Genomic DNA, 19,449 nt, shown 5'->3' on the forward strand with positions numbered 1-19,449 from the left:
CCAACGGTGGCTGCTATACACACCATTTCTGGTCCGGGATGCTTTCTGTATTTCTTCCTTGAAAACAGTACCCACCACCCACCACCTCTTGGGTACTCCTCCCTCACTCCCTGAAGTTTCAGTGGGACTGTTTTTACAATTTCCCACCCATCCTTATCCCAAGTCTGGCCATTCAGGCCCCTCCCTACATTTGGCATTATGGTGCTAGAAGAATGGAATTTTGGAGATATTTGAGGCTTTCTTTCCTGGTTGCATGGAGGAAGCCAGGTTGCAATATGAGAGAGCCAATGTGCAAAGAGAAGCGGACAAGCAGAGATGAGGTGAGAGATGGAGAGACAAAGAGACCAAGTTACAACATTTTCTGAGACCATACCTGGAGATAAATCTACCCTGAGATGTCCCAGATTTCTGGGCCTCTGTAGGGAACTATTTGCCAAAGCTAGTTAGAGTTGGTTTTGTCACATATAACTAAGATAATTCTTTTTTTTTAAGATTTTATTTATGTATGTGAGAGAGAGAAAGAGAGCTCGAGCATGATCGGGGAGAGGTGCAAAAGGAGAAGGAGAAGCCGACTCCCTGCTGAGCAGGGAGCCCGATGTGGGGCTCAATCCCAGGACCCTGAGATCATGACCTGAGCCGAAGGCAGATGCTTAAGCAACTGAGCCAACCAGGCACCCCGTTCTTTTTTTTAAGTTTTTTATTTTTTATTTTTAAGTAATCTCTACACCCAATGTGGGTATCAAACTCACAACCCTGAGATCAAGAGATGCACACTCCACCAACTGATAAATAGATAAAATCTTTAAAAAGGAAGAATTATCTTATTCAGTCCTTGCAACCATGACCCCATGAAGTAGGGGTCCAAGTACTTTCTGTGCCTCAGATTCTTTAAGGCTGTTAAACATATGAAAAACATGCTCACTTTTATTCATAAGAGAAATTAAAATTGTAATACAATGACACTTTTAACTTACTAGATTAAAAGATGAAAAAGCACTCACAATACAATCACAATACAGGGAAATTTTGCAATATTTTTCAAAATGATAGATGCAAACTCTTTAACCTAGTAATTTCAGTTCTAGAAATCCATCTTCCAAATATACGAGCCAATTAACTGCATGCTTCAGCATCACTGTCTTAGCAAAAGACAGGAAACAACGGAGGTGTTCATCAATAGAAGCCTGGTTAATATATTAAGGTATAGCTATGCAACAAAACACTGTGCAGTATTGGGAAAGAGAACCAGGAGACGTATGCTTATGTCTGCATGCGTGTGATCTATCTCTGGAAGGATATGCAAGAAACTGGTAAGGGTGTGTGTGTATGGAAACATACTTTTGTTCTTTTCTAATTTTGCACCATGTGTACTTATTACTTATTCAAAAATAAATAAACAAAATACATTTGAAGTTTAAAATACCTTAAGAGAAATTGAAAAATATAAATGTTATTTATAAAGTAGATGGCAAACATTGTGAGTTTTTAAGATATATAGGAATTCAAGGGCATTTCAAGCTCAGGTAGGCACTTGGGATTTTCACCCAAGACCTAGGGGATGTCGGGGCGCCTGGGTGGCACAGTGGTTAAGCGTCTGCCTTCGGCTCAGGGCGTGATCCCGGCGTTGCGGGATCGAGCCCCACATCAGGCTCTTCCACTACAAGCCTGCTTCTTCCTCTCCCACTCCCCCTGCTTGGGTTCCCTCTCTCGCTGGCTGTGTCTCTCTCTGTCGAATAAATAAATAAAATATTAAAAAAAAAAAGACCTAGGGGAATGAGGGTAAAAAATGAACTCTCTCAGTTGCTTGGGACACTGAGAGGAAAAGTGTGAAAAGTACTGCTTTACAGATAATAGGGCCCATATACAAGACTCAGGGGAGATATCCTTGGGAACTTGGAATTAAAGTCGCTCTCTGAGTCCTGGAAAACAGACAACTCTAAGTCTTTAAAACAGAAGGAATTTAATTCAGAGAATTGGTTTACATAGGTGTTAGTAGAGATAAAAAGTGAAAGAGAGAGAAGCGAAGTAGCCCAGAGATGAGCAATAGCAAGAAGCTACTGCCACCCTCACACTAGAGAGACAGAAGAAGGACATCTTGTTACCAGAGCCCAGGGCCTAGGGTCATCTGCTAGGAGTTGGAGCCAGGTAGGTGGGAGGAGACAGCCCGAGGTTAAGCGTGATGTGGAGGTGGGGATACTCTGCCTATTTCCTCAATCTCTCCAATTTCCAGAAATGCCTCCCTTAGATGTTGACCAGCAATTCAGCCTGGAAGCCAACCAGCATAGGAGTCCAAGACACATGGCCTTTATGGCATCATTCCCCCACTACCATACTGAAAAGAGCAAGGGAAAGGTGAGGAATGGATTTGAGGGTAAAGCAGGCCCAACATCGGCACAGAGGGAAATCAGGGGGGAAAAAACATAGTCGACAAATCTATCGCCTTTGAGAAGAATCAACTCAGGGTGCCTACACAAAGATAGGTTTCTAGAACTGGGACATTAAGGCCCAGATATTTTCCGCAAAATATCCCTTAGAGCTGGTTTGTCCAAACTAGGATCTAACCCTGAACCATATTCTATGTCTGATTGTTATGTCTCTTAAAAATATTTAAATCTAGAATGACACCTTTTCTTGACTTGGTGAAGGAAAGAGGCCATTTGTCCTATAGAACATCCCACCTTCTGAATCTGTTTGCTGCCTTTTGCTTTACTTTAGCTTGATCCTCTTGCCTATCCTATAACTTGGTTAGATCCAATTGAAACATTTTTGGTAAGAATAGGTCATAGTTGATGACTCCATTTAATGTTGGCATCCTAGCAGGAAACACATAATATGATTGTTCCACCATTAATAATGCTAAGATTTACCACTGTTAGAGTGATGAAAGCCTGATAATTTCATTGTGCAGTTAACTTTTCTTTTAAGACCAGGAAGTAATCTTTGTGGTACACTTAACCTTGTTAAAACTAGTTTCCTCATTTGAAATGTGAATAATAGGATTTTTTAAAGTATTTTTTAAAAAGATTTTATTTTTAAGTAATCTCTACTAGCCCCAAGGTGGGGCTGGAACTCACAACCCGGAGATGGAGAGTTGCATGCCCTACCAACTGAACCAGCCAAGCACCTCAAAATGTGAATAATAGGATTGTTGAATAGATCAAATTAATGCATTCATATCATCTAGAATGTAGTAAATACTCAAATAAAGTAGCAATTATTATTATTTTGGTTGCAACTCCACCATCAGAGAATATGGAGAAGAATCAAAAACTCTTCCTCTCCATTCCCAACATTTATTTCCCTTTTCTGAGAGAGGTCGGGCCATTTTGGAGTCTGACAGACCAGACTGGGACCCGTTTGGCCTTGTTGCTAAACACGTTAGTTCTGTGGACAAGATACTAGTATCAATTTCCCCTTATGTAAATATAACTGCCATATGCGGAGGGCTTAGTATGTACAAACATTGCACTACACACTTTACAAGCATTTTCACATTTAATTCTTCCTTAAGTCCATATTTTCCAGATAATCTTTCTGGAGGCCCAGAAAGATTAAATAACTGACTCAGGCAGCACGGTGAGGAAGCGGGAGATGGCGTTCGAAACTGGGGAGTCTACCGTCTCCTAAGCTTAATGAGACTCAGAAAACAGACGCTGCGTAAAACCGTTTGCATCTGGTTTTAAGAAACCTATTATCTCAGGGGGCGCCTGGGTGGCACAGTGGTTAAGCGTCTGCCTTCAGCTCAGGGCGTGATCCCGGCGTTCTGGGATCGAGCCCCACATCATGCTCCTCCGCTATGAGCCTGCTTCTTCCTCTCCCACTCCCCCTGCTTGTGTTCCCTCTTGCTGACTGTCTCTATCTCTGTCAAATAAATAAATAAAAAATCTTAAAAAAAAAAAAAAAGAAACCTATTATCTCTCAGTTGTCACCTTCTCAGCAAGCTTTCTCGGTCTTATTTAAAATTGAACTCTCTTCCCTGCTTCACTCGCCCATCCCCAAGGGCCCCAGCACCTGACTCTACAGGACTACATACTGACTTTATTACTTGTTTTTCCCAACTCTTACTGCCTACTCCATGAGGGCAGGGATCTTTGTTTTGTTCACTGCTGACTTCTCAGTATTTATAGCAATGCTTGGCACACAGCCAGCGATGCTTAGAAAGTTGTCGAAAGAACGTATAACATGCTTCCGGTAGCATCAACAATCAGTATCGCAGGAGCGTGAATTGAACCTCGCAGGGACCCTTCGTACATCCCCTTCCGCCTTGCTATAGGTAAGGGGAGAAGGAGAAAAGCCCCGCCCCTCGCTCTGCCGCCGCCGCGGCTAAGGCCGTCGCAGCGCGGCCAGCGGATTGGATGACTGGGTAGGGTCATCAGTTCCGCGGCGTCGGCGCTTACTGTGTGCGTCATTTCCGGGCGGCGCGAGACGGAGTGGCCAACGGCCTGCAGAGCAACATGCCTAAGTGAGTGGGACTCCGAATCTGCGGGAGTTCGCGGTCGCAGTGGCTAACTGTGGCCCAGTGGGGGAGGGCAGGGAGGGTTCTAGCTCTTGAGGTTTCCGGGGAAGCGAGAGGGTGTGGGGGAGGGAGCCCGGGAGTTCTAGATACTGACCTCTTGCAGTGTCTGTAGGTCGACTCCGCGCAAGGCGACAAAAAACCCTAGTTTGTGTCAGGTCACTTTGTGATGTCTTGGCATCGTGAATAGATCTTTTTATAATTTGCCTTCATTGAACAGCACTTCGGTGGATGGGCATCTGTTAACTGGTTGTCGTCTTCTCTTTTTCTTTATTTTCCACCTCTTTCCAGGTTTTATTGTGACTACTGCGACACGTATCTCACCCATGACTCTGTAAGTAGTGTCTCTTTTCAGTTTCAAAACACCTTGTGCGTAAGAAATTAGATTTTTTTTTTAGGTGTAAATTTGTGCTTTTCATCCTGTTGTGGTTTAAGTGCTCCTGCTTGGAGAAAATAATCTGTATTTCTTTCCCCCCATCCTTCCTGTAACTGTTTTCATAATTTGTAGTAATTGGTCTTCCAGCAGTTAGTGTTTTCAGTTGAGACCCAAAATAATAATGCTTTAGCAGAATTGAAGGTGCAAGAAATTTATATGACAAGTAAAAATTCCAGGGACGTGTCCCGAAATTCAAATATTTGATTGGGACAAGGCACTCAAATGTTTGATTGATTAAACTGGACAGAAATGCCTAAATTTGGAACTGAGTACTGTACTTTGATTTGATTAAAAACTGCCAAACAATAACAACTGAGATTGAATATTTACTTTGTGTCAGGCAGTGTTACAGATGCTTTGCTTGTATCATTTTGTTTAATGCTCATGATAAGCCTATAAGATTAGTATTATCTCCATTTTACAGAGGAGGAAACTGAGGCAGAGTATGGATAAATGACTGACTAGGTGTTACTAAACCAGTAAGTTGTACAGAGTTAGAAGGTTAGCTTAAGCAGTCTAACTCCCGGGCTTCTCTGCCAGCACCTCTCAGACTTTTTTGTCTTATGGTCCCTTTCTTTTAAAAATTACTGGGTTATTAAAAAAACTAGTTACGTTGGTTGTATTAGTTTAGCTACTAATATTTGCTGTATTTGAAATTAAAACTTAAAATTTAAAAAATACTGATTCATTTGAAAGTAACATTAACAAACTTTTTACTTATAATACAAATAACATTTTAAAAGTGAAAAATAGCTATTTTCAAAAAAAAAAGAAAAAAATTAGTGTGAAGAGCGGCATTGCTTTAACCTTTTTGCAAACTTCTGTAATGTCTGACTTAATGGAAGACAGCTGTATTCTTCTGCATTAAATGTGTTGCACTGTGTTTTGGTTGAATTATATGAAGAATCCAGGCTCACATGGATAAGGAGTTGAAAAAAAGTAGGGTCCTTTTCTAGGCTTTTTAGATAATTGTGGATATTCTTTAATAATTTATATTACTGAATCCAAACTAGTTGCAGTGTGGAATCTGAAACTATATCAAACTTTTCATACTCTGTTACATCAAAATTCACTGATCTTGGGGTGCCTAGGTGGCTCAGTCATTTAAGCGTCTGACCTTTGATTTTAGCTCAGGTCATAATCTCAGAGTTGTGAGATTGAGCCCCTTGTCCACGCCCAGCGTGGAGCCCACTTAAGATTTTCTCTCTTTCCCTCTGCCCTTCCATATCTGCTTCATCCCCCCCCCCCAATTTCACTGATCTGTCTTGCACTTTGAGTGAATCTTTTGCCAGACCTGATTTTGTAACATGCTTTGGTTATTTGGAAAATGAATATTGGAATATTGGTTCACTCAGTTATGCAAGTCTTCCATGTGCTGATGCATTTGATTATGTAATATAAAAATCCACATTAATTTACAATCTAATCAGAAATGGCTTTTAAGTATTGGGAAGCTGACAAGCTCATGGTAGTAGATAAGGTTTTCTAAAATTCTGAGTTTTATTTGAAAGCTCAAATTTTATCCTTGGCAATAAATACTACCAATTGCTTCCTTTGAAGTGACAGGCTCACTTCATTTACTTCTGAGAAGTCTGAGTCTCCAGTTTGTTTCTCAGTTATTCTGTCAAGTAAAAATGATGTTCCATCAAAGAGGCAGCTGGCAGAGCTTGCAACTTGAACCATTTGCATTCCTGCTTTTCTTTGAAATAGCATCATATTTTGGCATGCCACTGAAGTACTTTGTACATCCCATTTTTCACCCAGAATATTAAAAAGACGTGAACTCAAGAGTTGAGATTTAATGGAATTAATAATTTTACTGCTTGATCAAGGACAGTCTCAGTGAAACTGGGTTTTTTTTTTCCCCTCTGAGTGCATAGTGTTGAAAAATACAACGATCCCTAATGCATTGGGTTGCCATTGTCTTGCTTCATTCTAAAGTGCCAGAAGTTCGGTATCATCCGTACAAAGGTCAATACACGGAAAAGGAACGTAATGTCTTCTTATTATTATGAAGCTACTTTGACCTTGCAGACCGCCTGAAAGGTGGGTCTGAGACACCCTTAGATGCCTGTGAGCCACATCTTGAAAACTACAGCTCTGTATTTGGCTGCCTCTGCAGAAATATGATTAAACTGAAACTCTTGATCATCTTGTCATCTTGAATAGTAGCTGCAAGAACCCTAGCCAGTGATTTCTGTGTCGTCACTTCGTTTGGAATTCTGACACTAGTCGGATGTAGTTCAGTATTAATTTGTGGAACATGTAAGTAGGCTGGCCCCTCTTGAAGGAATAATAGTTCTGAACATTACTATAGATTGTCCTGGATGAGTCTCATCCAGGGACGTCGGTAGTATAAGTAGCTTGCCTGTAGAGCCCCGGTTCTTTTTTTTTTTTTTAAAGATTTTATTTATTTATTCGACAGAGATAGAGACAGCCAGGGAGAGAGGGAACACAAGCAGGGGGAGTGGGAGAGGAAGAAGCAGGCTCATAGCAGAGGAGCCTGATGTGGGGCTCGATCCCATAACGCCGGGATCACGCCCTGAGCCAAAGGCAGACGCCTAACCGCCGTGCCACCCAGGCGCCCCGAGCCCCGGTTCTTTTTAATTTTGTTTTTGTTTTTGTTTTTTTTTTGATCCTAGCCCCCATTCTAGATCAAACCCCTCGTCATAATTTTCTGACATTGTTAGCGAGTAGGCAGTGCTTTTCTATCCTTTTATAGCTTATCTTGCTAATGTCAGTATTCAGAGAACTGAAAAGTATCTCTTTATAACGAATGTCTCTTTGTGAGAAATGTCAGGAAACCTGGTAATACTGTTGTTCTAGTATGATAGTTTGTGAAAGTAGGAAGATTCCATAGTGATTGAAGCAGTTCCCTGTGGTGGACTTGGAAATGCAGTAAACATTCAGCGCCACAACTTTTGAGTTTTTGCTCATTTTTAGGCGTGATTTTGTTATTAGGCTTAAGGCGTCATTGTGTTACATAAGCAGTCACTGGGGAGTCAGGGAACACTATTTTGAAATGTAGACCATGAAAAGACAGTCTGTTCATGTGATGTTGGTTATGTCTGCTGCTACTGAAACAATTCTGTGAAGAGAGGTTGTATTGGTTTGAGGTAGTTAAACAGCCATGAGGAGCATCTGAGTAAGATCTGGGCTCCAGGCCTTGGTTTGCCACTTACCAGCTATGTGTTTTAAGACAAGTCTTTAAGCATAAATTGAAGATAATAAACTTGTGAATTTTTAAACCAATTTTATTGAATTATACTTTGATTAAATGCATACTTTTTAGGTGTACAGTCTGTTGATTTGGCAAATAATTACAGTTTGGTGTATACATCAGATATAGAATATTTCCATCACCCCAGAAAGTTCCTTTGTGTTTTTTTTTACAGTTCATCCCCTGACCCTTAAGCCCCAACTGATCTGATTTTTATTACGAAAGATCAGTATTAACTGGTTTTAAAACTTCATATAATGGAATCTTACAGAATATATTCTGTGTGTATCTCATTTCTTTTGCTGAGCATGCTTTTTTTTTTTTTTTAAGATTATTTGAGAGAGAGCAAGCACTAGTGGTGGGAAGGGGCAGAAAGACAAGCACACTCCCCGCTGAGCAGGGAGCCTGATGTGGGGCTCAATCCCAGGACTCCAAGATCATGACCTGAACTGAAGGCAGATGCATAACGACTGAGCCACTCAGGCGCCCTGAGCATGCTATTGAGATTCGTCCGTAGTTGTGTGAATCAGAGATTGGTTCTTTCTGATTAATATTCCGTTATACTGTGCACATGTGGTTATTATGATTGAGACACTGCTTGTAAAGTACATAGCATGGTGTACCAACACGTAGTAGGTGTTAAATAAATGTTAACTAAACAAATGGTTAAATGTGTGGAGTTTATCTTATGTCAATTTTAACCTCAGTGAAGCTGTTAAAGAACAAAAGGATTAGCGGGCTGGAGACGAAAGTCTGTATGTGATTCACAGTCTGTATTCTAGACCCATAGTCATTTAAAAGAAGATATTGTCATAAACAGTATAATCTAAATGTATGTAAGCTATATTATTTTGCTACAGAATAATCTAAGATAAAGAGCATTAAAATGGCATTATGTTCTAGATCAGTAGTTTGCAAACTTTTCCTTAACGTGCCAGATTGTAATTATTTTAGATTTGTGGACCATATAGTCTTTGTTGCGATGACTTGTCGAGAAAAGAAATAAATAATACCTGAACAAGTGAATGTGGCTGTGTTCCACTCTGTTGTTTTACAAAATCAGGTGACTGGCCTATGGGCCATAGTTTGCTGACCTCTGTTTCAGATGATAAATATAATAGATAAGTGACCACAGTACATTGTTGGATAATGTTTGTAAATGATACTTTAGCACCCAGCTAAAGCTGCTGATGGTAGCTGGGCTACCTATATAAAGGAAAGGCTTTATAAAATTTCTAGTTTGGAGAACTTGTTTCTGTGACTGATAGGACCTTTTTGTCTTACAGCCATCTGTGAGAAAGACACACTGCAGTGGTAGGAAACACAAAGAGAATGTGAAAGACTACTATCAGAAATGGATGGAAGAGCAGGCTCAGAGCCTGATCGACAAAACAAGTACGTTTCAGTCTCTTGTTCTGATGTAGTAGAATGGTCCCATTCTTTCTCATCCCTGTCTCTCTGTTGTTTTCCACAGAAGCAACTCATTCTGAGTGATAAATAGGAGCATTCTGATGTGTTCAACGAAAGAATTAGAAGGTCGTTGGTTTCCCAGGGGATATAGGAACACATTAATATTAATTATTGAGGCTAGAGCAATCAGGTATTGATTAGATTGGGAAGTGGGGCAGAAAAGAGCGTGTTGCCTAATATTTCTCTATTGACATGGACCAGATTTCGTAGCAAATTTATGTGAAACCTCCTTTGTAGTGATCATAGTTTTTGTTTTTATTTTATTTTTTATAGATTTTATTTATTTGAGAGAGAGAGAGAGAGCACACTAGACAGCACGAGCAGGGGGAGGGGCAGAGGCAGAGGAAGAAGCAGGCTCCACCACTGAGCAGGGAGCCCGACTCAGGGGCTCGATCCCAGGACCCTGCGATCATGACCCGATCCAAAGGCAGGTGCTTAACCGACTGAGCCACCCGGGCGCCCTGATCATAGTTTTTAAAACTATTTTCCTTTTATAATAGGAAAATGTGGAGGTGGGTTTATAGTTACCTTCAAAGAGTTTGAAAGACTTTGAGTTTCTTATTTTTGTAGTTCTGACAAAGATACTCGGTCAAGAAGGAAGTAATGGATGTGACAAAGAAATCTTAGTACGTTTTGGACCTCTGTTGGACATGCCATACATACTCTTTTTGTTTTGTTTTGTTTTGTTTTTTGTGCGGGCTCGTGGAACCCAATGCAGGGCTTGAACTCGACCCTGAGATCAAGAGTCAGATGTGTAACCAACTGAGCCACCCAGGCTCCCCTCTTTTTGTTTAATTTGGGAAATACTTGTTTAGGCTAGTTGAGTTCAAGACACAGAAGATGTTGCATTTCTGTTAGATCATGCTGGTGTATTTTAAACATGGCCTTTCTCATTTATTGTATTCAGAGCTGGCAGGCAAATGTGGGCTTTGATTGTGTTGCAGTTTTAAGAAAAAAGCAAAGCTTATGGAAAATATCAGACAAAGTGGAAAGATGGGTTAATGAATGAACCTCCCGTGGCTGGCCCCTACCCCTAATTTCCATCACGTAGGTGTAACAGTCTTGTTTTGTTTACCCCAGGTTCTCAAACTTAGCGCTATTGACATTTGGGGCTGGATGATTCTTTGTTGTGGAGCTGTCTGTGCGTTGTAGGCTGTTCAGCAGGAGCCTTGGCATCTACCCACTAGATGCCAATAGCATTTCCTAGTTGTGACAACTAAAAATGTCCCCAGGCATTGCCCAGTGTCCCCAGGAGGGTCAAAATTGCCCCTAGTTGAGAGCCACCAAATACCTTCATCTTCTCCCTTTCTCCATCCTGGATTATTAAGAAGCAAATCTCAGACATTGTCCCATTTCATTTGAAAAAATACATTATATGGGTTGCCTGGGTGGCTCAGTCAGTTAAGCAGCTGCCTTTGGCTCAGGTCATGATCCTGGGGTCCTGGGATCGAGCCCACATCAGGCTCCCTGCTTAGTGGGGAGTCTGCTTCTCCCTCTCCCTGTGCTGTTCCCCCTGCTTGTGCCCTCTCTCTGTCAAATAAATAAATAAAATCTTTTTTAAAAAAAGGGGAAAAAAAAAAGAAAAAATACATTATGATGTCATCTTTTTTTTCTATTTGAAAAGGTGTCAGAAATTTCTTGGCATTAAAGGTTAGAATTGTATTCATTTATTTTTTGTATGCAGCAGAAGAATTTAGGATGAGTAAATGTTTTTGATGGAAGACTTTTGGAAGACAGAAGGCAAGCCCTCAGGGACACACCATGTGATCGTGATGTCTGTGATTATGTCGGCTTTGAGTCCACTGTTGAGCTGATGGCTTAGCTACTCCCTCTTTAGTCTTTACAAGTTGTCCTCCTGCTTAGGGTGTGAGAGGTGTCATTTTGATTGGAAAAGCCCTTGTTGGGATATGATCCCTTACAGAGCACAGGCTCTATTCAGAGGCATATGAGTAGCTAGCTGTGCATAAATCTCCACTTCTTCGTCATTTTTGTGGATCTGCTCTTTAGGAGTTAGCAGTGATTTACTTGAGTAATTTGACGTACATCGCGCTGGTGGGGGTGGAATGGGGATAGGCACGGTGTCCTTAGGCTGTAGATTGCACTGAATCGGAAAGGACTTATATTTAGGAAGAGCTTTTGTGAGTCTACGTCTTATTTTTATTTTTAAATTTTACTTATTTATTTACTTAATTTTAGTTCCAGTATGGTTAACTGTGAGTATATATCTTAGTATTTACGTGTGACTTCTTTATAAAGCCACATGTAAATTATCTTCGATTTCTTTTGTTTTCATTTGTGCCTCATATTGTCTGAAAGAAAAAAGTTGATCATATTGGACAATTTTTTAAGATCATAATCTCCTTCAGGGCAGTCTCTTGCTTTAAAATCTTTGTTTCTCTTTCATGTCTCTTAGCTCAGTACATTAATTTCAAAACTGCTAAACCAAAATGATGTGAAGTTTTACAAAGCCTGGCCTTTGGGCAGGTATCACACATTTTTCAGACAAAACTGAATGGTTCGTGTTGTTTGTGAATGTCATCTACAGATTAATGATGTCTGCGTCTCTTTGGTAAGACATCGGTAGATGGATGGAAGGTCTTCATTCCATTCTCCCATAGATGATTCAGCCATAGAAATGCTGACTAAATAAAAATAGGGTAAAAAACCCAATCTGTAAACCAATTAGTTGTCATTTTTGCTGGTGAATACCTATGGTTGATTTAAAAACTGTAGAAGCCATGATGTAGTAATCTTAAATGAAATAAAGTGAAATAATTGGGACTGTTAAGGATTTAAAAGCAAAGGTTTATTTAAGTAAATGGGTTGTTGAATTCTTATTCACTGTGTGGTTTTTTTTCCCCCACACTCTATCCAAAGCCGCTGCATTTCAACAAGGAAAGATACCTCCTACTCCATTCTCTGCTCCTCCTCCTGCAGGGGCAATGATCCCACCTCCCCCCAGTCTCCGTAAGTTTACAGAGTTTTTTTCTTAATAGCCCCTTTGGGGGGGCAGATAATCCTTTGATTTTGTTCGATTATCTCACAGTTGACTTTTGAATACTCATTGAATGAATATATAGATCGTGAAAGAAAACAACTTCAGTGGTGTCCTTTCTGAAATATCTTCAGAGTTAGATTGCATTATTGCTCGGATATTATATTTGTGACATCCCGAGTGGGTCTGAGGCAAATTCAGTGGAAAGGTCAGAATGTACCTGTGATTAGATGAGCTAATATATGAAGCTGATCATTATTATTATATTAGATAAGCTAATATATTAATATATTGATGAGCACATTAAATTATTTACTGTTGTGAACCCAACACTGGAGGATTAAAGTAGTAGATAAACTCTTCAGTCATTTTTCCTATTTTCTAACCCACCTAACACCAATATATATACCTTGGGAAGGACAAGAATTGGACAGCTGAAAGTGGAATGGATGAAAGGCTGCTCCTCTCTGTGAAGGTTCTCTGTTTCTGAATGGCAGAAGGATAGTGAGTAACTAGGCCACAAGTTCCGTGGCTCTCCTGGAAGGGCTTAGATTGAAATTGAATTCAGAAACCTAAACTTGGTCCTGTAAGTAACCCTGGATGTAAATATGGAGAAGTAGGCTGTTTACATAGTTGTGCGCTAATGCAGGTAGACCATTGCTGGCCCACCAAACCCTTCTTGGGCTTCTGCCAGGTCCAGTCTTGGGTCACAGCAGCTTCTCTGTCCTACTGTGTATTTTGGCTGGCTAGCACCCAACTCCATTATTTTTAATAGTAGAACAATCTATAGTATGAATGTGCCATAATTAACCTCACTGTTTTCATATTGTTGGACATTTAAGTTGTTCCAAATTGTTGTAAACAATACTGTCAAGAATATCTCTGCATACACATCTTCATTTCGTATTTCCAAAGAATCTTTTAAAGATTTTGATTTTTTTTAAAAAGCAGATCTGAAATTAGGTACCTGTGGCTTTACTTTGACAGGAGCTCTACAGAAGGCATAATACTCTTTTTAAAAAAATTAAACTTCTGAAATTTTTTTAACCCAGAGAACCCGACTTCATTTTATACTTCTGTCTAGCCAGTCTTGTTCTTGTTTTTTGGGCATAAAGTAACTGGTTTTGTGGCATATTGATGTTTGTGGATCTGCTGTTCTAAAAGAAACCATAAGAAGACTGTTGTTCCAGAACTTGGACTGGCCTGTGAGGCCCTCCTAGTTTCACAGAAGAGAAAATATTAATAAGCAAGCATATCTTAACCTCCGCCCCCATTTGTTATTCCAGCGGGTCCTCCTCGCCCTGGTATGATGCCAGCGCCCCATATGGGGGGCCCTCCCATGATGCCAATGATGGGCCCTCCTCCTCCTGGGATGATGCCAGTGGGACCTGGTAAGTTTGAATCTCTTTCGTTTTAGAATGCTCCATTGTGTTTTAGTTTTCCATTTAAATGGAATTCTTAATTCATTGTCTAAATGTGTTATTGCAGCAAAATATATTTGGCGAATCTGTAATGATAAAAAGAAATATTTGTTTTATCAGTGTAATTGGATGATACCCAGAGACCTTGTACTACTAAAAACAGGATAAGACTGCCTTTTTTTTCTTCTTCTCCCTCCCTGCTGCTTTCTTGCCTCCTCCTGACTTACGGCCATTTATAATGGAGAAAAAGGTAGATGCGTTTGTTCCAAGGGGAGATAGAGGGGAGGGGAGGTACATACTTTTGCTGCCACTTTTTTTAGTTTTGATTTGAAGCAGAGCTACCTCCTGTTGCTGATTTAATCTTGCTGGTTAAGTAGGCCAGATTACTATATGAAAAAGGCCTTAGCTGTAGTTTGTCTTTTATTCAGGAAGGGGGAAAAACACCTCAAACATTTTATTTTAACATAAGCATGAAAATACATTAATTTGCAGATTTTTCTGATGGTCAGGGCCTTTGCTTTGAAAATGAGTCTGCTGATTGGAGCACAATCTATATCTTGCCTAAACCAATAAACCATATCCATAATGCATTTTTTTTTTAAAAGATTTTATTTATTTAGGGGCGCCTGGGTGGCTCAGATGGTTAAGCATTTGCCTTCGGCTCAGGTCATGATCCCTGGGTTCTGGGATCGAGCCCTGCATCGGGCTTCCTGCTTGGAGGGGAGCCTACTTCTCCCTCACCCTCTGCTGTTCCGCCTGCTTGTGCTCTGTCGCTCTCTGTGTCAAATAAAGAAATAAAATCTTTAAGTTAAAAAGATTTTATTTCTTTATTTGACAGAGAGAGCACAAGCATGGGGAGTGGCAGGCAGAGGGAGAGGAAGAAACAGACTCCCTGATGAACAGGGAGCCCAGCTCAGGTCACGATCCCAGGGTCCTGGAATGGAGCCCTGAGTTGAAGGCAGGAACTTAACAGACCGAGCCACTCAGGCGCCCCCGCCCATAATGCGTTCTTTACTAACTTGAGTTTCATTTTCTTTCAAGGTTAGAATCCTTGTGAGGCAATCTAGTTCCAGTCTTTTATGATCTTACCTACCAAATTTGTGAGCACTTTTCAGGATGGTTTACCTGAATTTCTCTTAATATTTACTTAGTTTTCATGGAAACAGTTCTTTTTTTTTTTTTTTTTTTTTTAAGATTTTTATTTCTTTATTTGACACAGAGTGGGGGTTGAGAGCAAGCACAAGCAGGGGAAGCAGCAGGCAGAGGGAGAAGCAGGCTCCCTGCTGAACAGGGAGCCTGATGTGGGACTCACGACCTGAGCCGAAGGCAGCCACTTAACCAACTGAGCCACCCAGGCACCCCAAACAGTTCTTTTTTTATACTCATTTTATTGATTTGCAGAATAAATTATGTGATTAGAGCAAATGCGGCCTCCAACTCCACTGGTAAGACAAGGTGCAAAGGTATTAGAGTAGCTTCCTAGCCAGAAGCATTCAGTGTGCTTGCTGTGGGTATCGCTTAGAGGGGTGTGAGGAGAGTCTAGATAAGAGTTCCTGCCTTACAAAGTGACTTACATGGCTCCTTCTGCATTCTTAAATCAGGGTCACAAATTCAAATTCTTAGAGGGGTTAGGGATGTGGTGAACTGGTGCATGCATGACATACCTGAAGAAGGCTTGTAGAACTCAGCTTCAGCCTGTGGTTGACATTTGAGATTGCAGGCTTGGTGTTGCCCGTTCTGAGTATTTTGTTGTTGTTTTCAGCCAGGATAAAATAACAAGATTATTTGAATGAAAATAATGGAAGTAGTTGGGGGGTGGGCAGGGATAAGAACGGGTTCGGATAAGATAGAAGGTTGGCCAGGGGTGAATAATTATTGAAGCTGGATGATGGGTACATGGATGTTCTTTATACTCTTTTTTTCTATTCTTGTGTATGTTTGAACATTTCCATAATAAAAAGTTGAAAAAAGGAATTTAGACTTACTACTTACTAGTAATTAGACTATTAGTTGCCAATGTTGGCAACTAATTAGAGTTAAATGCACTGTGGAGACCAAAGTAGACAACTTTTCAGGTGCCTCGTTTTCAGTCTTTGAGCCTGATGAGTTTCCTCTAGGAAATGCTGGATATAGGTTATGTTATGGTGGGGTTACTTAATAAGATACTTAGGCGTTTAGTATTATCCTCTGTTACTGTTGAAATTGATCTTAAAAAAATTCTGTACCTGTTGTGTCTTTGCATATACTTGTGTTTTACTTTTTGTGAAAAGGCTGTATTCGGCTTTGAATATAGTTTTCTCTTGAACCATTTATTGCAAGCCTTTAATCAAAATGGTTTAATAAGTAATTATGTAAATTTTGATATTTAAAAAGAAGACCTGAAAATTATGAGGCATAATAATAAAATGAATACCCGTGAACCCACCACTCAGCTGAGGAGGTAGAATATTACCAGTTCTGTGAAGCTGCCTGTAATCCTCTCAACCTCCTCCTCCGCTTGCCCTCCCTTCCCTGGCTCATTTACTTGACTGGTATATTGATGGGACACTTCAAAAAATTCCTTAAGTTTCTAACATGCATTAGAAAAATCAGATTTTTGTGTGTGCACTGATTGTTGTAAATCACATTATTGCCTATTTTTCTTGACTTGAGCTAAGTGTGGTTACTAACAGGTTCTCAGCATGGGTCTCCTGCTCACCTTTCCTACAGCTCCGAACAAACGCTTAGTGGTAAGATTGTCCTCTGTGCCTGTGTACATTCCTGAAATAGCTCCTGGTTATATGGTGGATAGAACTGATGAAAAATGCTGACTGAGTAACATGTAATTTAGTTGTGAATTTCCCTGAGTGAGAAAAGGTCAATTTAGGGAACTAGTGTCCCTGGTGGTTTCTGGAAAGCAGTCTATTAATAGTTTCCCCCTTGCTATCATTAGATCATGATTCCCATATGGTTCTTGTGTTGACCTTTGTTCTTTGTTTGAGAATGTCTTAAGTAATTTACAGATGTGATAAATTTGTTGCATTTCTTCTGTCAAGTATGTCTTTCTTCCAGCATTTTGCAGGGGGGGGGCTACTTTTTTGTCTTTAATTGAAGTCCCATCAAGCTCGCTCATAGGTAGTATTTTCTGACTCTTTTTTTTTCCCTTTTCTTTGTTTTGTCCTGCAGCTCCTGGAATGAGGCCACCTATGGGAGGCCACATGCCAATGATGCCTGGGCCCCCAATGATGAGACCTCCTGCCCGTCCCATGATGGTGCCCACTCGGCCAGGAATGACTCGACCAGACAGATAAGGAGAGACAGGAACCTCTTTATATTCATTTTCTATTACTTGTTCTACTTCACCAGGAGATCATGGTGCTGTGACTCTGGGTGTTTTCTCACAGCAGGACAAGGAAGACTTGCTCCCTCTTCCTATCAAAGAGAGAATAGTTTTTGCAGGGGAGTAGTGGGACAAAAAAAAAAAAAAAAGCAATTTTCATTTGTATTGTGAAGTGTGAAAATAAAATTGTCAACTGTTTTAGTTAAAAATGTGTTCCCTTTTTTCTCCCCTCTGTATTCCTCGTGTATTATAAAAGAGGTGAAGTATTCCAGTTGTGTTTCTCTAGCTCATTCTCTCTGCAGCATGCCTTCTGCATGACATTTTCCTTAACTATAGTGAGTTCCTTTGGACACCCTGCCTTTATGTAGTAAAGTTCTTTTTTGCATGACTTGGTAAATCTAATACTTGTAGAGCTTTTGTTGACTAAAACAATAAACAGCACAGTTGGTTACTTTTTCACATGCACAGCATTTGGTGTAGTAAGTGGAAAATTTTAAATCTTTTATGCTGAAGTAGGGAAAAAGACTTTCCAGTCTCTGTATGTCAGCTAAAGATGGCAAGCATTGCCTTAACCTCAGCTTCTCCTTTCTCTTAGTTCCTCTTTTTCTTGGTAATCAGTAATCAGAAAACTTTCTGATAGCAGTGGTAAAATTATGCAGATTTCCGTGGTACAGAAGTTGTCTTCAGAATGTCATTTGTTACATCACTGGGCTATAAAAGTAGGATATTTTCAGAGAAACATCTAGGAGGTAAGCCATTGGCACTGTTTATATTCTGCTCAGTGTACAATCCACGCTATATCACATTGCAAATGGGAGTGAAAATTGTTATAATTGTTGGGGAGGGCAATTTAGCAATATCTATCAGAATTATAGTACCTTTGACTTAACATTTCTGTGTCTAGGAATTTATCATACAGATAGACTTGCACATGTACAAGATGATGTGTGTACAAGACTATGCATTGCAGGACCAGACAGGAAGTAACCCAGAGGTCCAATGAAGGGGGACTGATGAATCAAGTATGGTACATCCACAAAATGGCATATGCCACCAGGTTAAAACAGATTAAAAAGCTCTATGTACTGATGGGGAAAGATCTCCAAGATACACATTGTACCGAGCCTTGATTTGTTTAAGACGTATTGTTCGCTGCTATCTTTATTTAGAGGAAATATCTGTATGTTCCTGTGTATGCATAAAGGATATCTAGAAGGACAGATAAGCAGCTGGTAATTCTGGTTTCCCATGAAGAGTAAATGGGTGGCTGGCGGACAGGGATGAATGAGAAAGGCTTATCACCTTTTTGTATATTTTGGATTTTGAATCATTACTTACAAAACTCTTTGCCATCTGACATTATTGTTATAGGGATGTTATGGCAGAGGGTGCCCTAAACCAGGAGTTACAACCTACCTGGCTGACGATTAGAATCATGGGGGATCTTTTTAAAAATAAAGATTCCAGATTTTGATTGAATATATGTGGGGTGAGGCTTAGGAAATTGGTATTTTGGAAAAGCTCCCTAGGAAATTTGATCATTAGTGGGTTTGGCAAACTCTTAGGATCTATTCTACTCAGGAATGTAATACTGGATGTATGTGTGTGTGTCTATCATTTTTTTCCCTAGATTTGCAGCTAGAAATTAAAATAGCAATAGGTGGATGTCTTTTTCCCCCAGAAACTTGAAGAAGGGCTAATTTAGGCAAATAAACAACCTTACCTAGGTAAACAAGAGGCTAGAAATAGAGATCCTGACAGATGATTTTGTGCTCAGCCTCTGTAAAAGCTGAGTCGACTTCCTAATCTGAGTCTTTACTAGGACTGCTTACTGCTTTTTAGTTTCTCATTGGTACATGTTTTAAAGAAGGGCTTATCAGAAATCGATAGTTTATATATCTGACTTTTATAGCTCAGATTTGTTATTAAAATCTTTGTAGACTTTAAGTAGGAGAAACCTTGCCAACTGAGCTTACATGTGACTCAGCAAGTTTCTGGTTCAGATGGCTCTGTCAGGCTCAAGGTGCAGAGGGTGACTTATGTATGCCCAGAAAGCTCACAGATAGCTATTCCTA

At 40.2% G+C, this 19,449-nt stretch overlaps 1 protein-coding gene across 1 annotated transcript; it reads left to right on the forward strand.

Moving 5' to 3' along the window:
• The first annotated feature begins 4,328 nt into the window (after positions 1 to 4,328).
• Positions 4,329 to 17,583, forward strand: SNRPC (small nuclear ribonucleoprotein polypeptide C). The gene is made up of 6 exons (XM_045772037.2): positions 4,329 to 4,462; positions 4,805 to 4,847; positions 9,456 to 9,564; positions 12,517 to 12,606; positions 13,921 to 14,025; positions 17,221 to 17,583. The coding sequence occupies exons 1-6, from the start codon at positions 4,455 to 4,457 to the stop codon at positions 17,343 to 17,345; spliced, it is 480 nt and encodes a 159-aa protein (XP_045627993.1). The 5' UTR covers positions 4,329 to 4,454; the 3' UTR covers positions 17,346 to 17,583.
• Positions 17,584 to 19,449: the final 1,866 nt, after the last annotated feature.

The sequence above is a fragment of the Ursus americanus genome, chromosome 32 (genome assembly GCF_024610735.1).
Source record: "Ursus americanus isolate L20-20 chromosome 32, mUrsAme1.1.p, whole genome shotgun sequence".
Taxonomy (NCBI): Eukaryota; Metazoa; Chordata; class Mammalia; order Carnivora; family Ursidae; genus Ursus; species Ursus americanus.

What these genes read in the sequence shown, in the direction of transcription:
- SNRPC (XM_045772037.2), top strand. An exon ending in CGTATCTCACCCATGACTCT is followed by an intron (nt 4,848 to 9,455) that starts GTAAGTAGTGTC and finishes TTTGTCTTACAG; the next exon opens with CCATCTGTGAGAAAGACACA. An exon ending in GATGATGCCAGTGGGACCTG is followed by an intron (nt 14,026 to 17,220) that starts GTAAGTTTGAAT and finishes TTTGTCCTGCAG; the next exon opens with CTCCTGGAATGAGGCCACCT.